At 40.6% G+C, this 19,558-nt stretch overlaps 1 protein-coding gene across 2 annotated transcripts in view; it reads right to left on the minus strand.

Annotated features, from left to right (window-relative positions):
• Window positions 1-18,134, minus strand: part of LOC309811260 (TATA box-binding protein-like 1) — a 30,559-nt gene extending 12,425 nt beyond the window's left edge. The window contains exon 1 of one of the 2 annotated variants that reach the window (XM_082633849.1): window positions 17,837-18,134. In XM_082633849.1, coding sequence (XP_082489975.1) covers window positions 17,837-17,958 — 122 coding nt within the window. In that variant the 5' untranslated portion in view covers window positions 17,959-18,134. The remainder of the gene's footprint in view (window positions 1-17,836) is intronic. The other variant, XM_082633850.1, reaches the window with a different exon arrangement.
• Between the last annotated feature and the right edge of the window lie 1,424 nt (window positions 18,135-19,558).

The following is a 19,558-nucleotide window of genomic DNA, read 5'->3' on the forward strand; positions in this document are numbered from 1 at the left end:
CAGTGGTATTCCAACTACAACCTTAAAGCATCACCTGGAAAACATCGCCACCTCCTGGTTTTTAAGACAAATTACATCCGAGACTACTACATTTAAAATTTTCCACACCAGGAAAGACATTTTAAACTAAAAGGGCACAATAAACACTGTTATAAAAACAATGCAAAAATAACCCTAAAAATCTAACTAAAAGCCAAAAGAATAAAATAAACATTAGAATACAGAAAAGTAGATTCTAGCTACTTTTAAGTGTCCTTAAGTTGCATCTGAGGATACTGTGGGTGTGGGTCCTCAAAGGTTTAACCACGGAACTACTGTCCATGATTTGAGAAATGGCAGAAGGAGGGAAAGACTGGATATAGTCCAACTGCAAACACAGTGTGAACCCAGGTGGTGTCCTAGAGATCATTCTTCTACAAATAAGATACGCCATCTTTATAAAGCCCCCCAAATAGCAGCTTAGGAAAGAGAGATTTTGTGTTCCTGACCCCAACAGATTACTCGATCGTCTCTCAACACATGCCTCTGACTAAGATGGACAAAAGCCTTTTAGAAAGAGGGTCTTCTTTCATATCTGTTTAATAGTACAGCATAAACCTTACAAAAGGGTAGGGTGACTTAGTGTTTACATTTAGGTGTGTGATACTGGGTAAGTTACCTGACCTCTTTCTAAGTCTTAATTTTTTCTTCTGAAAATCGGTGATAACATCACTGCATCTCCCCGGGTGCTTTTAAGGATTAAATATGATTATTTATGTCAAGTACATAGCATACAGCACGTGTTCACTAAATGGTAGCTATAACTGTTTAATGGATCCACAGGTAGTAGAATATCACAACCAGATAGTATGATTTAGTGAATTGACACAAAACTTGAGAACAGTCACATTAACAGAAAAAAAACAGAGATCATAAGAGGTTAGGCAGGGGTCAGCAAACTACAACCAATGGGCCAGGGCCTGATTTGTTAAAAAAAAAAAAAAAAAAAGTCATACTGAAACACAGCCATGCTCATGTATTTACATAATGACTCTGTGGCAGAGCTGAGTAGTTGTGACAAAAACCAAATGACCTATAAGCCTACAATAGTTACTATCTGGTCCTTTAAGAAAAAGTCTGCAGATTCCTACACTAGTGCAATGGGGCAACAGCGATAAAATAAAATTTAATGCTAATAAATGTAAAGCTCACATTTTTATCTAGAGTCTGTCATACAGAGTAAAGTAAGTCAGAAAGAGAAAAACAAATATTGTATATTAACACATATATGTGGAATCTAGAAAAATGGTACAGATGAACGGATCTGCAGGGCAGGAATAGTAACGCAGGCATAGAGAACGGATGTGTGGGCACTGCGGGGGGGGGGTGAAGGGGAGGGTGGGATGAACTGGAAGATTAGGTTTGACACAAATACATTACCATGTGTAAATAGGTAGCTAGTGGGAACCTGCTGTATAGCACAGGGAGTTCAGCTTGGTGCTCTGTGATGACCTAGATGGGTGGGATGGGGGGGGTGGGAGGGAGGTCCAAGAGGGAGGGGATATATGTAAACACATACCTGATTCACTTCATTGTACAGCAGAAACTAACACGACATTGTAAAGCAACTATACTCCAATAAAAAAATAAAGTGAATAAAACATCTGTATATCATGGTCCTTGATTGGTTCCTGGTTTGAACAAAACAGTTGTAAGAGGAAATGTGAGTATGATAGATGACATTAGGGAATTACTGTTAATTTTGTTAGGTGAAATAAGAGAGTGGTCATGTAGACAATTATGCTTATTTTTCAGACATGCATATTGAAATATTCACGGGGGAAATGCCATGCCTGTAATTTACTTTAAGATACAGGAAACTTCCACTGTCTGAACTCGGTAACAAATAGATTTGGATAAAGTTTCAGATGAGTCCCTCATCATCTGGAATCTTACCACAGGAACCAAACAAATTTGGACAATCTATTCTGAGGTACAGAATGCATCTGGATAGTAGGTATAATTTTATTTGAACACAAAAATGTACCATACTACTGCCTCATCTCTTACTAATGACTAAATCTAGGTGATAGGATATACGGGTATTCGTTACACTACTCTCCCTACATTTCTGTCTAAAAATTTCCATAATAATTTTTAAAAGCTGTTTAAAAAGAAAAAAAAGAATTTCCTTACAATAGGTCACACTAAGACTACGTGGATTTTAATTATATTACTTACAAAAAAAAGAAAAACTAGGTTAGAAAGGAGTATTCAGAGCAAAGGAATTACTAGCCTCTTTGCTACTAAAACATCTAGAATATCCTGACCTTATCATTTAAAGAGGGCACTGATATCCAGATATCCAGAGGAAAGTAGGATGGCATGAGATGTAAAAATAGTTGTATGAGGAAAGTCTCAGGACACTTAGTACAAGAAAGGAAAGATAGCAGTTGCTCTCAAATGTCTGAATAAAAAGGAAACTGAAAGATCCAAATAAAGTCGCATGGAAGCAGGCCTCATAAAGCCACACCAAAAAGCAAATACCTGCAAAGCAGAAGCCTCAACGGAAAATAAGGGTCCCAAAAAAGGGGAGGTAGGGCAAAATACTTAACCAAGTTAGGAATGTTATAGAATGATTCTCTTATTAGGTAGAAGATGCCACTAGATGGTTTCTAAGATGCCATCTAATTCTCAAATCCCAGGATTCCAACATCTTACATGAAGACATACTATAGACAAATTTAGGAATTACATACTAAATTTCAATTTTCATTCTAGAACTATGATGTTACAGTTTAGTTAAATTAACATCCCAGAGGCTTCCCTGGTGGCGCTGTGGTTGAGAATCTGCCTGCTAATGCAGGGGACATGGGTTCGAGCCCTGGTCTGGGAGGATCCCACATGCCACGGAGCAACTAGGCCCGTGAGCCACAACTACTGAGCCTGTGCGTCTGGAGCCTGTGCTCCGCAACGAGAGGCCGCGATAGTGAGAGGCCTGCGTACTGCAATGAAGAGTGGCCCCCGCTCGCCGCAACTAGAGAAAGCCCTCGCACAGAAACGATGACCCAACACAGCAAAAATAAATAAATAAATTAACAAACTCCTACCCCCAACATCTTGTTTTAAAAAAAAAAAAAATTAACATCCCAATTCTGAACTTCCCACCTTCCCTTCAACAAGCATTCGTGTTCAAACGGGCAGTAAAGGGAGAAAGATGCACTGAGGGCCAACGGCAGAGGCAGATGACCAAATTGCAAATTCTTTGTTTGGCATGGTGACATCATAGCATGAAGACATTTCTCTGCACGGCCCAACAGCTTATACTTTAGACCAACAGTCCTTGGGTTGGCATTTTTATGTTCTAGCCACATGAAGAAAGTTTTATTAACAGTATGCCTGGGCACAAAAACACTTGTATATTCCAAAGGAAAGGATTATGTAGTATACCACTCATATAAAACAGTTAAATGCTTAAATAAAAGCAAAAGTATTTGATGTACAAAACCATCACTGCATTAAGTTAAACAGAAAGTTAAACTATCTTCATTACATATGTCTCCACCTTCTATCTCTGACTTAATCTAAATACCAATTCTGAAGACTGGTAGCAAAATGGTTATTACAATTTTAAAAAATCTACATTAAGAGAATTACAAAGATACTGTTTTTATTTTATTTTTTCTTTTACATTGGAGTATAGTTGATTTACAATGTTGTGTTAGTTTCAGGGGTACAGCAAAGTGATTTAGTTTGTTGTTTAGTTAGTTTACTGTTCTTTTTCAGATTCTTTTCCCATATAGGTTATTACAGAGAAAGATACTGTGTTTTAAACAACTCTGAGGGTTGCCAGCAACTATCTATTAAAAAAAATAGTAAAGAGGAGTATATTAATATGTTTTTTTTTTTTGTTTTTTTTTTTTTTTTTTTTTTTGCTGTACGCGGGCCTCTCACTGTTGTGGCCTCTCCCGTTGCGGAGCACAGGCTCCGGACGCACAGGCTCAGCGGCCATGGCTCACGGGCCCAGCCGCTCCGCGGCATATGGGATCCTCCCAGACCGGGGCACGAACCCGTATCCCCTGCATCGGCAGGCGGACTCTCAACCACTGCGCCACCAGGGAGGCCCTATTAATATGTTTTAATCAATGAAAATATTTGTAATGATGCCTAAAAGGTGGTGGAGGAAGATTTAAATGATGCTGATTTTCTGAAAATGACTGCTTAAGGAAAGCTAACTCAATGGTTTACACTGCCATGAAAAAGTTCCAGAATAAAAAAGTATTTTGCAGTTTAAGAATACATAATCAAAGACTTACCCCATATTAATAATGCTTAAACAGTAGCCTGCTTAAGAATTTCACTATTTTAACATGTACTAATATGTATCTGTAAAGTAAGAAATCTTAGATGTCTAATGGATGCTATGTGACAGGGGCCTGACTCTAAACTGTTTCTCCCCTTATTTGCAAAATACAAACAACACTATTTACTCACCATATGAGTGATTTGAGGGATTAATGAGCACCTCACAAATTATAATATGCTCTATTAAAGTGCTGTCACATTAGTCAATGCTAACATTAATTTTAACTAATGTACTATTATAAGAGGAAAAAAGTATTTTACTGAATACAACTTGAAATCTGGCAATTCACACTCAAAGATGAGAAATCTGGCATACAAATTCCTTATTATATAAAAGCAAAATTTATTTTGGATAGATTTCTTAGTATTTCAATTACACGGTCTTAATATATGATTTTAAAAGATGGCATGTCATTTTCTGATTACATAAGAAATACTTAAAGAAAAAAAGTCATCCATAATCCCACCACAGTGATAATTACTGCTGTTTTCCTATGCTCATATAGGCATATGAGCCTGCTAAATCCATATATTTATCTGTGCATATTAAACAAGATTGAGACTATATATTTTGAGGCTGCTAAATCCATATATTTATCTGTGCATATTAAACAAGATTGAGATCATATGCATACGGTGTTGTATCTAGTTAACAAAGGATTTTATAAAGATCTTTGACAACCTGAGATAAGAAAAAGAGCAATATTGAATTGATTTTCCTTGAATACTAATGAAAGTGAACTTTTCAAATATGAATACTTGTATTTATTCTATGTTAATTGCCTTATATCCTTTGCTCATTTTCCTTCTGAGATATCCTACTGATTTATAAAAAGCTCTTACATGTAAAGAAATATCAGCCTTTTGCTTGCTTATGCTACTCCTTCTGCTAAAAATGATCAATCCCGATTTCTATACCTAGCTCATTCCTACTTGTTCTATAGCTCAGCATCACCTTCATTCAATCAATTCTACAACAATGAAACGGAAATCTAAGCATCAGGCCCAGTCCCAGCAGATGGGGGTCCAGCAGTGACCAAGACTTGGCAGAGGGAACAGCTGGTGTTCTCAGCTCTGAGGTGAGTGAGCAGTGTGAACTGTTCAGATGTGAAGAAGGGCCAGCCTGGCTAGAGTGGGAAGACGGAAAGTGGCATGAGACCAGGCTGGAGATGCAGGGAGGGGTTAAATTATGCCTTCTAGGCCAAGTTAAGAATTTTCATGTTTATCCCAAGATAATGGTGGGCTAAAGAGAAGCAAGAAGTGACATAATGTATTTGATTTTCATGAAAATCTATCACTGCCATTTCTGTAACAGGAGAATGGACTGCAAGGTTAGAACAGGCAGAAAACTCAGTTAGGGTCTAGTGCGGCAGTCCTGGTGAGAGAGGACAGTCGTGGGAGCAGGGTGGATGAAGACGGAAAGAAGTAGATTGAAGAGAGACATTTTTGGGAGGCAGAGTGAACAGAGCTTTGTGACTGATATGGGAAAGAGGAAAAGGGAGATGGAAGATGACTCTAGGTTTGTGGCCTAAGATACTGTCTACTGGGACAGGAACACTGAAGGGAGAGCAGGTTTGCAAGGGGAGATGGGAAAAGGAGGAGGGGTAAGGATTCTGTTTTGGACATGCTGACTTGAAGGAACTTGTGAGACATCCAAGAGGAGATACAGACAATCAGATAAGAGCCACTGCTCAGGACAGGCCTAGGTCTAGACTGGAGGTGAAAACTTGGAAACCCTCATACAGAAGGTAATTGAAACCATGATGGGTAAAATAAGAAATCAAAGGAACTAAGACATCTGACCTCCAAGACTGAGCCAGAGCATCCATTACCATGATGAATGCTCCGAGTCTCATGCCCATGCTGCTAGTTGTACGACTACACAGCACTTTCCCACACTACAGTGAAATTTTGTATGTCTGTCTCCTTGGTAGACAATAAGCTCCTTGGACGCGTGATCAATTCTTACTTATTTTTGTACCCAAGTCTTGGAATAGTTCCCAAGGCATGAGACACATTCAATAAAGTATCGGTGAGAGGTTAACTGTTAGCTTGAGATTATTAAAAAGCAGCACCTCTACACGTGCACACACAAACACAAGTTTTAAGAGGGAAGGCTCTGGAGCAGATTACTTGGGTTAAATCCAGACTCTACCACTTATCAGTCGTGTGACCCTGGGGAAGTTATTTAACGCCTTTGTGCCTCAATGTCCACATTGTAAGATAAGGCAGATAACAGCACCTAGTGCCAAGTGTTGGGAAAACTAAAATTTCATGCAGAGCATTTAGCATAGTACTTGTACACGGTAAGCATTCAAATTTAGCTATTCTTATTGTTACTAAAATTATCTCCTTTCTTCATCTTCCACGGATAGAGAAATGTTCAAAAATGGAAAGGATTTCCAGTTATTCATTGTGGTTCTCCAGCTTTGGAACACAAAAACAGATCATGTTGCTTCAGGGCTAAAAGCAAGGGTAAAAATAAAGAATACAATTTTGATGTATCTGGTAAATGAAATCAGTATTTAAAAAACAACTAAATTTAACAGTGAATTAAAACAACAACAATAACAAAACCGTTTCAAACCAAAACAAAAAGCAGTTGTTGATTGTGTGGGTTTTTTGGGGGGTGGGGAGTTGGGAGTCTGGAGGAGAAGGAGAGAAGAGTCTGACCAAGTCTACTACAAATTACAAAACAGACATTTTGCCAACATTTACTTAGCTAGGTACCTGCAAAAACAGGAAAACTGAATATTAAATTGCAACAAAACTATTCATCTGTTCATTTCATTTAAAGTGTAAATTTATCATGTTCATTTTAAGTGTAAGGCCTCAGTTTTTCCCAGAAGGTCTTACATGCATCCCTATTTTCCCATATTATGAGCTATCATTTAAAAAACGAGGAAGTTTGTCTCTTTACAGAGAATCTTGATATTTGCCCTAAGTTACCCATAATAAGCAACTGCAATTTGTGGGACTACTCTAGCCATTAAGCTGATGCTAATAACACAACAGAATTTTTAAAAGATTATCATTTTCTTCGCAAGTAAAAATGTTAATTAGGTTGCTAAAAAACAGAACAAACCCTCTTTCAGCTTGTGGTTGGTGTCAAGGTTCGCATGCATAAAGTTCAATTTTTTCCACAATCTGATTTTTATTTCAAGAGTATGAACGCAGGATTCAAACTTGAACTGCTGACAGCTCATCAAGAATTTAATCCAGAGAAAGCACTGCAAGTTGAAAACATAACAGGTGGAATTTCCTATTTTGACAGTTTGCTTTCAACTGATTTTATAGGTTTACCCTTCATATAAAATGTCTGCTCTAATGGAGACAACCTGTTTAAGGTCTAGGTCACGTATGACTGCCATTTTTTAAAAAAAGGAAGGTAAGATTATGAAATTAGCTACTTGGAAAATAGTGTACAGAGTTCAAACTTTTCTAGTTAAAAAACAGTTTTTACTATTTAGTAAAAAGTGTAACATACTTAAATAAAAGCGAAAGGGACTGCAGAATGAATACTCTTTCCACATGTAAGCACCATTAAGAATTTCCTCTTTTACTCAGAAATGGGCAGATCTTTCACTGATTGAGGGCCATATCACTCAAAAAAGATAAATATGTAGAACTTGGCTGAAGATCAGAAGAAAGCCATAAAATTTTTTAAATTGGAAACTAAGGTCTGTGAGAAGGACTAAAGGGCACTGATTTAAACCTAGCACAACAGTAAACTGAGTAATTGATAATAACGTACAATTAAAGGAAGTATTCTAACACAGACGCATAAAAAGAGTGATAAGGAGGTTTTCTGATGGGAACATTGGTTCTTAACTTTTAAGAAAAAGCCAAAACAAAATAAACAAAATAAAAGCTATAAAGAGGCACAAGCCCCAAAGATATTGATTAACTAACCTTTGTAGGGCCCTGATTTTAAAAACATTTCCAAGTTGTTTCTAATGGGGCAGTCAGTTGAGAACCACTGGGCTGAAACGCCACAACAGGTCAACAAAATAATGGAATTTCCCTTTCAGCAGGTCCTTAAAATGGGTTATATTCTCATATCAGGACTGTTTATCATAGAGAACATCAAGACTTCTGCACTCTTTCCCATGCATTGTTTCCTGAACTTGGATTCATGCATTAAACTGTCACAATCTGCCTTCTGCCTCTGCGTGGGATGAAATGTTACAAATGAACTGCTCATTGCTGAATCCAATGTCACAGTTGACACTCCCTCCTACTGGACCTCTCCGGAGCATAAAGCCCTGGGAACCCCTGATTCCCCCAATTCTTCCTCACCATCCCCTATCCTTGGCTTCTGAGGCACCTTTCCTAGGTTCTCCCCATCTCAAATACTGCTCTGTCTGCCTCTTATGTCATACATTCTTCAGGGAAGTCCACGACAGTCCCTGGAGAGCTCAACAACTGGTTCCAGAGGTGCAAACCCCCTTGAAATCATATCCACACAAATTTGGATGTACATCTGAGGAGGCCATTATTTTCTTCATATTCTCAAATGAGTTTAAGATCCTTGAAGGTTATAAACAACTGCCTTAAATCCCTTTCAAATTTAAGCTTTCCAGGCTTCAACTGCTACCCATAAATTTATGGCTCTTACTTCAATTCTGACCTATCAGAGATCTGAAACCATATTCCTGTCTGTTAGGCATATTCATTAAGGTAAACCAACACATCCAAAACTAATAATTAATCCCCTCAGAAATACTTGTTGTCTCCAGATTCTTAATTTTAGTTAATGGAGCCACCACCCAACACTCTCAAACCTGAATCAGAAATTTCAGAATCATCCTTCATTTCTTCTTTTTCTCCTACACCCAGTTAGCTTCTCATCTAGCTTCTTTTCTGCATCCCAAGCATCAGTGTTTCATATTAGGCTTTCACGTGCCATTAAGGCTACAGCCTTCTAGTGGAATTCTCTGCTTGCAGTCTCCACAATCTAGTCCATCTACCAAATAAGCTACCAGAATTGTCTTCCTAACTGTGCCACACCCCTGCTTAAATAAATATCTCTTGGCTCTCTTACATAGACAGCTTGGAATGCAGTGAGTTTCACGTCTCCAAATTACCTTTTATAACCTAATCTTCCACTTCCAACACACCTTAACTGTTTCACAACTTTTTACCGCTCCTCTTGCGACAGCTGACCCTTTCCTGATTTTATATCTGCCTAGGATGCCCCTTCCCCACTCCTTCAACTAACAAACTCTTACTCACAATTGTATTCATTAGCATGCAACAGATGTGAACCAAGCACTACGGCTAGACACTGGGAATACAGCTCAGAACAAAACAGTCAGGTAAGAAACCCTCATGGCAGTTGTATTCCAGTGGAAGAAACAGACAATGAAAAGACAAGCCATGAAAATAATTAGAGAATGTGATCCATGTTATAAAGAGAAACTCTAGAGTGATCCTGGAAGGTCCCTTAACTTCCTCAGAGATGAGAAATTATTCTTAAAATGAGATCTGGGGGCTTCCCTGGTGGCGCAGTGGTTGAGAGTTCCGCCTGCCGATGCAGGGGACACGGGTTCGTGCCCCGGTCCGGGAAGATCCCACATGCCGCCGAGCGGCTGGGCCCGTGAGCCATGGCCGCTGAGCCTGCGCTTCCGGAGCCTGTGCTCCGCAACGGGAGAGGCCACAACAGTGAGAGGCCCGCGTACCGCAAAACAAACAAACAAACAAACAAACAAACAAAAATGAGATCTGGAAGGCTAAGGAGGAGCCAGCCACATGCAACACGGACAGAAGAGACCCCAGGAAAGGGCCCAGCAAATGTAAGGGTACTGACTGTATTATAACTGTCCACTCTACTAGACTGTAGGCACCATGCTCCTTAAAGAGAAGGGTTTAATATAAATGTGTGTCTTTAGAATGTGGCTTAGTGGCTGGCACTTGGTCATCAACTCAATAGACCGGTTTTAGTTCAGACCCCCAAGTCCTAAAGGGCAACTGTGTTCCAGGAGTTTTCACAAATACAGAAATATAATACGGTTCTAATGTAAGGAAAGAATAATTTTGGTTAAAACACACATACAGACCCTTAGCATTTTCGGTATATATTCTCTTTCCCCTTTCCTAAGCTACACTCTCCATTTCAGCCCCAAGGGTCCTAACTCATCCATATCCTAAGTTTATTCCATGAAAGTTGGTTATAGACTAGCTACCCTGTCAGTTACCTTCAGCATAACAACCATCCTTTAAACAGGGTGTGATAATAAAGCCATTATTCCTCTCTTTACAAAGTGAGAGTGAGGATACAATACAGACAAATTAAGTTAAGAATATAGTTTCAGACATCCGAAACTCTTATAATTTAACAGGCCCTAAACAAAAAGCCTACAAAGAGTAACTTAAAAGGCACACATTCTTTTTTTTTTTTTTTTGGCGGTACGCGGAACTCTCACTGTTGCGGCCTCTCCCGTTGCGGAGCACAGGCTCCAGATGCGCAGGCTCAGCGGCCATGGCTCACGGGCCCAGCCGCTTCACGGCATCTGGGATACTCCCGGACTGGGGCACGAACCCGTGTCCCCTGCCTCGGCAGGTGGACTCTCAACCACTGCACCACCAGGGAAGCCCCAAAAGGCACACATTCTTAATGTACAGACAAATTAAACTATCACCCAGGTAGGTTTACACTATGCACTGAAGCAGAATTTTCAAGATTACTGGCCAGCCAAAGGTTTTCTCTAAAGATTTACATTATCAATATGTTGCTGAGATAATGAAAAAAGTATTATTCATAGAGCTTTTTATCAGTTGTGAACTGTTGAGTCACATCACATCCCTTACCTCAGGTCCTCCCCCACCAACAACAAAAAAGAGGAGAGAACTGAGTTAAGAAATCTGGTGGACCTTTGAGATGAGCACACCAGGTTGGTGTTGAGGAAGATCTAATGAACTGGTGACTATGCCTTCAACATGGCTGTGGCTCCTACCACCACCCTAACCTGCCACGTCCTGGGATGTGGTCAACCCATGAGCAATTAACGGCTGCTCACTACAACCTCACTAGGTTGCACATGCGTACAAGAAACTGGAGATGCCCAAGAGGTTCACTGCAGCCATAAGCAGGTGAAAGATAAAAGGTTTTGTGGTTCAACAAAAGTATGTGGCAAATTAAAAAGAATGGAGAGGTTCTTGTTCCACATAAGCTGCAGGTTCATCGTGAATCTTAACAGAGGTTCAAACAATGATAGGGTCTATAAGTGTTGGCCATACTCATCAACCAAATGCCCATCTCCAGATTTGCACTTTTGGGTTACACACTGATTTTATTATCTTCATATCTGAAAGATGGCAACACCTGTCCCTGAAAAAGGGTGGTGGTAAGAACACCAGGGAAACATTAACAATGTGTTAGACAGAATAAAACACCCAGGTTTTATTCTGGGCAACAGTATTGACACTTTGGAGACCTGCTGTCCTAAAAATCTCCCAATACAGTCCTCAGAATATCTAAAATTAAAGGATATATACATGTGCGAGTATAGATATATGAAATAGCCATGATCATTTCCTTGTTTATCTCAATATTTTTTTAGACCCAGAATTCATGATGGCTACAGGAATTATGTTAACAATATTATATCAATACCTCATCTATTCTGGCCAATGTAATTATTAGTACTCAATGAAATCAACAGTATCAACTAAATGTCACTCTCTTCAATCAGGAAAACAGAAGTCATGCCTCTAAATACAAGCATATTTGCCAATCTTCTTGGCGGGGCGGTTATAAAAACCAACTAAAACAAAAATTGCACAATATAGAAGAAAGAATTATAAAACTTTATCCCTGTATATTTAAAGCAAAACATACTTTTAATAATGTTTTATATAAACTTCTATATGTTTTATAAAAAATATTATTTCAACTAAAAACCAAGACCTACATAGTAGCCAAAATAGGAAAGAACAGTTTGTGATACATTGTACTTGAGAAATATTTATTTTCTAGTCAACAGTTTCAAAGGTCCACACAACTAAACTAAAACATTTGGATTTAACATTAAAAAGTTAGCCATTTCAATAGCAGCCTAATAAACAAAGCTATAATGATCAGGTTATCCCCTACTAGGCAGCCTCAGTATTTGGTGTCAGCCTTACCATAAACAAATAATCTTGCAATCGTATGCAGTCATTCCTGAGCCACTTGAATTATTGGAGCACAGCAGTAGTTTCAGCTACCTCTAAAATTACAAGAAAGCTACTATGTAGAGCACATTTATAGTGACACAGAAAACCCAAGTGACAATGACACCAATAAGTTTCAAGTTTACCACCACCTAAGGCTATACAAGTAAAAAAGAGTGTCTTCTAAAAAAGGACTAATTCTGCTAAATGAAACCACTGGGGTCTATTCCTTTTATTCAGAAGTACCACACAACTAAACAAGCAGTCAAGTCCACAGGGAAATAGCATTTCAATAGCTGCAACATGGTGCCAGACTGGGCTTTGTTGGCCTTCCTTTTCCAAGAAACAGAGATGTCTCTTTTTACTGAATCCATCTGCCATAAGTGATAACCAGATGTCTGTGTGATGATTCAAAATTAAAACAAAAGTGCTTCCCCCTCCCAAGACCTAACAGCAGAGATGAGTCCAATAGCCAGCATCACAAAGAATTTCACTGTTTTAATAGCCTCCAAAGGAAAGAAACAAAGTATTTGAGTGGTCTAATGGTTCACCTTTAATGTACTACACCTCACACCACTGAGTCAAGCACCAGCTAGTATTTTTTTCAGCTAACTCTGCAGAACAGTGTGCTAAGTGCTTTACACTTACTTCTCACAGCAACCCTATGAGGTAGTACCTATATGAACCCCATTTTGAAGATGAGGAAACTGGGGAACGAAGGCAGTGAAAAAACTTGCTCAAGGCCACACCACTAACAAGCAGCATCGCCACCACGCTGAACACAGGCAGCCAGTCTCCAGAGTCCATTCCCTTAAGCGCTATACTAACCCTAATCCCAAGAAAGCATAACTGATTTTGATCAAAACTGGTTTTACAATGAAAATACTTGTAATTTATCAGAAAGAAAAAGGTTAATGCCTGATTCTCTGGAACATTTAGTTAATAAAAACAAAGCTGGGGCTTCCCTGGTGGCTTAGTGGTTGAGAGTCCGCCTGCCGATGCAGGGGACACGGGTTCGTGCCCTGGCCCGGGAAGGTCCCACATGCCACGGAGCGGCTGGGCCCGTGAGCCATGGCTGCTGAGCCTGTGCGTCCGGAGCCTGTGCTCCGCAACGGGAGAGGCCACAACAGTGAGAGGCCCGCGTATCGCAAAAAAAAAAAAAAAACAAAAAAAAACAAAGCTGGACTTTCAAAATGTTGTGAGTTCTCACCTGGTGAGTTAAAAAGCAAAAACATATCATGGATCAAGGTCTATGGACATAAGTCTATGATGGTAAACACAATTATAGTACCAAGAGTCATCCACACATGTCCTGAGAAGACTGTCCTTCAGATGCAATCTGATTTTCAGTATTCTTTCCTGATGGATGAATACTGCATGGTCAAAATCGCCAGCCAAAGTTTTGTGCTGCATTTTTTTGGTGAAATTTTAAACAGCTTCATTATGGACTCCCACATGAAGGCTGATTTGAACTGTCACAGAATTCACCTTGTGTTTTTTTAGCATTTAACGGGATCCCCAGCAGCACACCTCCCATTACAAAACAAGCCATTTAAACCAAACTGTGAATCTTGTCACCCTTTAGTCACAAGATAAGACCAGATAAGTACAATTTTTGATATGACCTGATTCCTTTCCACTAATGACATACTTCTGGAATCTTGCTTTTTCACAACTGTACAAACACATACACTCCATTTTTCTTCTAAATAAATTGTGTCACAATACAAAAATCAAATTTGTCTATGTGGCCTGGAAAGACCTCAGATAAATATATTCTTTCACCCTTCTGAAATTACCCAAAGTGGCAGTCATGTAACAAGAGCAAATACTGTATCAACTCAAGGCAGTAAATCATTATTTTTATTATTTGAATTGGTTTAAAAAAAAAAAAAAGCCCTAATCATGTTTGAGAAATTTTGCTGTTTAGAATTTGCAGCCAGTATAAAAAGTTAATTTTAGGCATCAGGAATTAGATTCCTAATTAGATTAGAGGCCTAAAGGTTCCCCTCATCCACTAGATAAGTCCCTGAAGTGAAAGAAATAAAATATATATACATCCTTTTATTAATATGTTAATCTTCAAAATACACACATATGCAACATGAGCATACAATATGATGGCGACTTACAGTCCTGAATCCCCAAGAAATTCTAATTTAGCAGGCATGATGAAATCCATACATCAATAACTACAGCACCAGGCAGTATGCAATAAAGGATTTAAAATTCAAATTTATGTTTGTCATGTTTTAGTATCTATGCATGTCATTTCTCTGCTATCTACAAGTGCACAAAAAGCACCTGAAGAGAAACACTTTCATCCAGCTTTGTACACCTGCCGTGGCATCAGACATATTAAAGGTACAACAAACATGAGTGTAAATTTCAGGAAATCTTTATTTATTAATTCAAATGTCACAATACAGCTAAATTTTCAAAGCACTACAGGTGTTGAGCCATTGTGGAAACATTCTACTATCAATTCTACAATCAATTTACACTTTATTTTTCATAGCAATAATAATTCATCACATGGTCTACGATGCAACAGAAAGAAATCAATCACCAGGCCTCCTCACCTAAAAACAGCACTAATACCCACTCAACTAGATTATACAATATTTGCTGATTTTTAAATACTGTGCCACACCCGTGCTAAGAAAGAACACTCTCCAAAAATATTCAGCTATAGATTTTGCATGTATTCATTCTACTTTACAGCAAACTCTGCACATTCTATGTATGTATACATCCACACAAATTTCGACATGACAATTTTCCACATGAAACAAAATTGTGGGACTCACTTAAATCGTTCCCTCTAATTTGGCAAAGTGTAATTTCAGTCAAGTATTCAGATGCAAAATGATCAGAAAAGATGGATGTTAAGAAAAGGTTTTTAGAGTACAAATTATGAAAATCTAAGGTTCAATTAAAAACACACAGCAGGCTCTACAATACTCTTTTATTTTTAAAAAAGTGACTACATCTCCAATTACAGTGTTACCACTTGGACTTCTGAAACACCTTTTATTCCTAAACGTTCAAATATTCTTACGTGTCTTATTTCAATACAGCCTTGATTCTTGGTTTAAGGCTCTTACCTGTTGTATTCAGAATAAATACAGAGCGTCTGACATGATCACTCCATTTTCCATATAAGGGGAGGGATACAGAAGGAAAATGCAACAAAGTAACATTAATGAAAAGGATATACAGGCCAAGGACATATGTTGAAAATTCCGTAAGGAACAGAAATAATACAAATAGCATAAAAAATCACTTTTGATTGGGATGTGATTAAGTAAGGAGAGGAACTAAGACAACACAAAACATTGGGAGCATTGGAGCAGAGAGCAGGGAAAGCAGGGGTTGTTAATAAAGGTGGAAGTCAGGGCTTAAATCCTTTCCCCCCTCAAACACAGAAGGGGTAAGGGATAGAGGCAACAGCAAATAAAATCTAAATGGAGTGTGATGGCAGCCCTGAGACTGAGGGAACTCACTAAGTCTCATACACACTGAGAAAATCCTGGGACTCAACATCCAATAGCCTCAAGTGTGGTCACCCCCAAGAACAACATTCACAGAAGTACAGCTACATGAAGAGATTAAGAAAAAGTGTCCTTGATTCACTAACCTAAAGATGACAATATTAGGTTTTTCTTCTTAAGAGGTTTAAAATGTAATTTTAAGTTTCCCAATGTTTATACTTCCCATCTTTGTCAAAGGAAACCGCCCACCTCTTTGCACATATATGAAATTCCGTAACAAGAGATGCTGCACCTCAATTCCATGAAAATGCCAAAGTCAAAAACTCTGTTCTGGCATCAACCAATCAAGAGCACAGAGCGGCAGATCATTACAGTTTCTGAGACTGATTCCGAGGGCAGAGTACGAAAAAAGCGGGCTGGGGGACAAGGATGAAACCTATTTGCTTAAGACAAGCCAGACTTAGCGAAAAAGGTAAGGAACAAATAGAAACTGTGGTTGACATCATTGCTTCTGTTATTTATCAATTTTATTTTCATCTTTAATCTTCAACTTTAAAAGAGGTTTGTTCCCACTGGACACAAAAATAGTATTACTGTAGTATGCATACATGGCCGTTTCAGCACGCCACAGGAAAACCTCATTTACTGACCTAGAATGGTTTTGGAAAGCATAAAACCATTAAATAGTTAGAGACGTAAGGCTTAAAGAGATAGCATAAACTGGCATTTAACATATCAACTGCGAATAATTCTTTAAACCACACAGTGATAAAAATCCTTTCTCGATTTGAATGAACTGCCATTTTCTCAAACTTTCCAAGAGACGGCAGATTGTGCTAGAATAGCTGAACCTTCTCATATTTCTCTTTCCCAATTTCCCCAAGGAATCTGTTATTATTTCTTCACACAATAATCACACCAAGCTTGTTTCGGTTTCTTTCCTTGAGCCGGTTTTAAGGCACTGTTCTTAACCCTAAATACACAAGCCTAACGCTGGTTAACTGCCAGTGTCGCTCTGGAACTGCAGGTGACAGATGCAGTCAGAGAGCTCACAGATGTGGATTGGCTGCAGTCTGAATCCTATCGCAATGAGCACACTGACACAGCCCGCAGATGCACATCTCCGCAGAAGGAGAGAGTTTAAAAACCGTCATTCCCAATTAAATTTACTTTTAGAGCTTCTACTGGCTATCACTAAGCGCTTATCCCGACTCTCAACCCTGCTTAGCCCTACCTACTATCCATTTTATCTTCCTCAGTTCCAGATCCTTCTTCATCAAGTCTAATTTCGGTTAATTCTACTACTAATAATAACATAAAGCGAGGCTGTTGGCATTGCCAGAACCAGGAACCGACGAAGGTGCTATTTGGGAGCCGGCCCGCCGCGGCAAAGGCCGTTGGAAGTTTTCTGGGAATCAACGGACCCGCTAGCATCTTTGCACGATTTCTCTTCCCCTGGGGGAGGGCTCCACAGAGACGGATGGGGAATCTCCCTTCTCCTGTCTTTCCCAGTGGTGGCTAACAGGAAAAATAAAATACCTCTTTTCTTATCCTACACCTCGCTGGATAACGCTCCCAGGCAGTGACGCCCCACCCCCAACCCGTTATCCCTGATGAGACCCCCAAATATCACCCTGTCCTCCTAAGAACTGGACCCTCCCTCGGCCCCCGGACCAATTTCCTACATCTGAGCGCCTCTCCCTCAGGCATCCGCCCGCACACACCCCACCCGCAGCACGGCCCCGGCTCCGCACACGCAGCCCCGCGCCAAGTCGCCCCGCACCCGGCACTCAGGCAGCTCGATCGCCCGCGCTCCCCCCGCCCAGGGTCGCCGACGGGGTTACCGTGGGAAGAGCGGGCGGCGGCAGAGGACGCAGTGGCAGCGCTGCTGCCGGTTGCGGCGGGTGCGAAGAATAAGCTGGAGGGCAAGGATAATGATGAGGCGGGCGCGCTCCCCAGTCTCCATGGAACTCCCGCCCCGGCCCGTTGCTAGGAGCCCCCGAGGCTCGGGCTCCGTCTTTCGTGCTTTGTTGTTCCGGGTACAGGGCGGCCGCTGCTTCCCCGCGACAATAAATAGACGAGACGCGGGGGAGCACAGAGACAGCGCGCGGAGGCTAGAGCGCCGCCGGACAGGGCGCTTCTGGGTTCCTCGCTAGCCAATCACTTCCGGCTCTCACTGCTCCCGTCACTTTCCCCCGCCCCTTCCTCCGCTTTCCTTTCCTCCTTCCTGGTGCCCAGGTCCGGCCCGGCCTGCTGGAGAGCTTGGCGAGGTGGGGCCGGTGGGTGTGGACTAGGCTAGACTTTTGCTTGAGAACCGCTTGAAGAGATTTCGAGAAAACTATGTATCCCTTGTACATCTTTAGCTGGTAGCTAAACATGAGCACGTAATTTCTGGCGTACAGTATAATATAAACGGATTTTAGGGGGTTTTGTTTTTTGACAAAACCTTGGAACTTTCATTAGCTCATTCAATTTATAGAAAAGGTCCACCAATCAACATAATTAGCGAAGCTAGCCCTTAAGAACTATTTTTTTTTTTTCCTACTTCTAACGAAGACATTTTCTGTGAAAATGTCCTACTTCGCTTTTCCGGGTTAATTTACGACTTCGCGATCAAACTCTCATGAATGAATTCTAATCCTAGTCCTAAAATAGAGCGATAGGATATGAAAGATGAAAGAATGGATACACGGGTAAATTGATAGATTAGATAGATAGATAGATAGATAGATAGATAGATAGATAGATAAATAACGCAGGGAGTTTAGGTCAAGCTTCTGTCGCCTGTCCCTTCGATATTCCTTACTCAGGTTGGGTTTGCGATCAGGATTCGGCCTTGGGAGCCGGGAGGCACTTCCGAGGCTTCTAAGCCGCGTAGCCGGATCCAAGAAAGATGCGAGGTGGGAGAGGGCGGCTGCAGGCTGGGACTGGGGCGCTGGGCAGGAGCAGCGGCGGCTCGGCTCACGTGGAAGCTGGGCGCTTGGGACTGAGACCTTTCCTCGGCTGTGCTCCCAAGCAGCCGTCAACTGACCCGGGGGACTCCCAGGGGTGCACATTCGCCAGTTTGAACGGTTGCGCTGGGATCCTCGGGGACCCTCGCGGGGTGACCTGAAAGGCGTTGCCTGCGGGAGCGAGACCCGAGTAACGGCCCTGGGAGCTCTAGGCAGCGCGCGACCCCGCGGCGCCCCCAGAGCCCCACTCCTAGTCCGGCGTAGGCGTCTGCTCCAGGGCTGGGCTGCAGTCAGAAGCCTCTGGGCAGCTCTAATTTATTAAAAGGCCATGAGGCGGGCTCATGAGTACCTGGCCTCTGATTGGTGTGAATCCTGCATGAAAAATGATAACACCACAGTCCTTTTGAAAAGACTTGGGCTGACTTCTGGGGGATTTGGGAGTAGACAACCATTTGAGTGTTTCACTACTTACGGGGTCTTCAAGGATGCCTCTAGATCTTTTGCTTCCCACTCTGACTGTTCAGTAAAATATCTGACATTTAAAAGCACTGTAGAATTATGGAACTTCCATTTTGTTTCATTTTCTTTACTAACTTATTTTTTGAATAATATCCA

The sequence above is a fragment of the Mesoplodon mirus genome (assembly GCF_964341445.2).
Source record: "Mesoplodon mirus genome assembly, chromosome: 10".
Lineage (NCBI taxonomy): Eukaryota > Metazoa > Chordata > Mammalia > Artiodactyla > Ziphiidae > Mesoplodon > Mesoplodon mirus.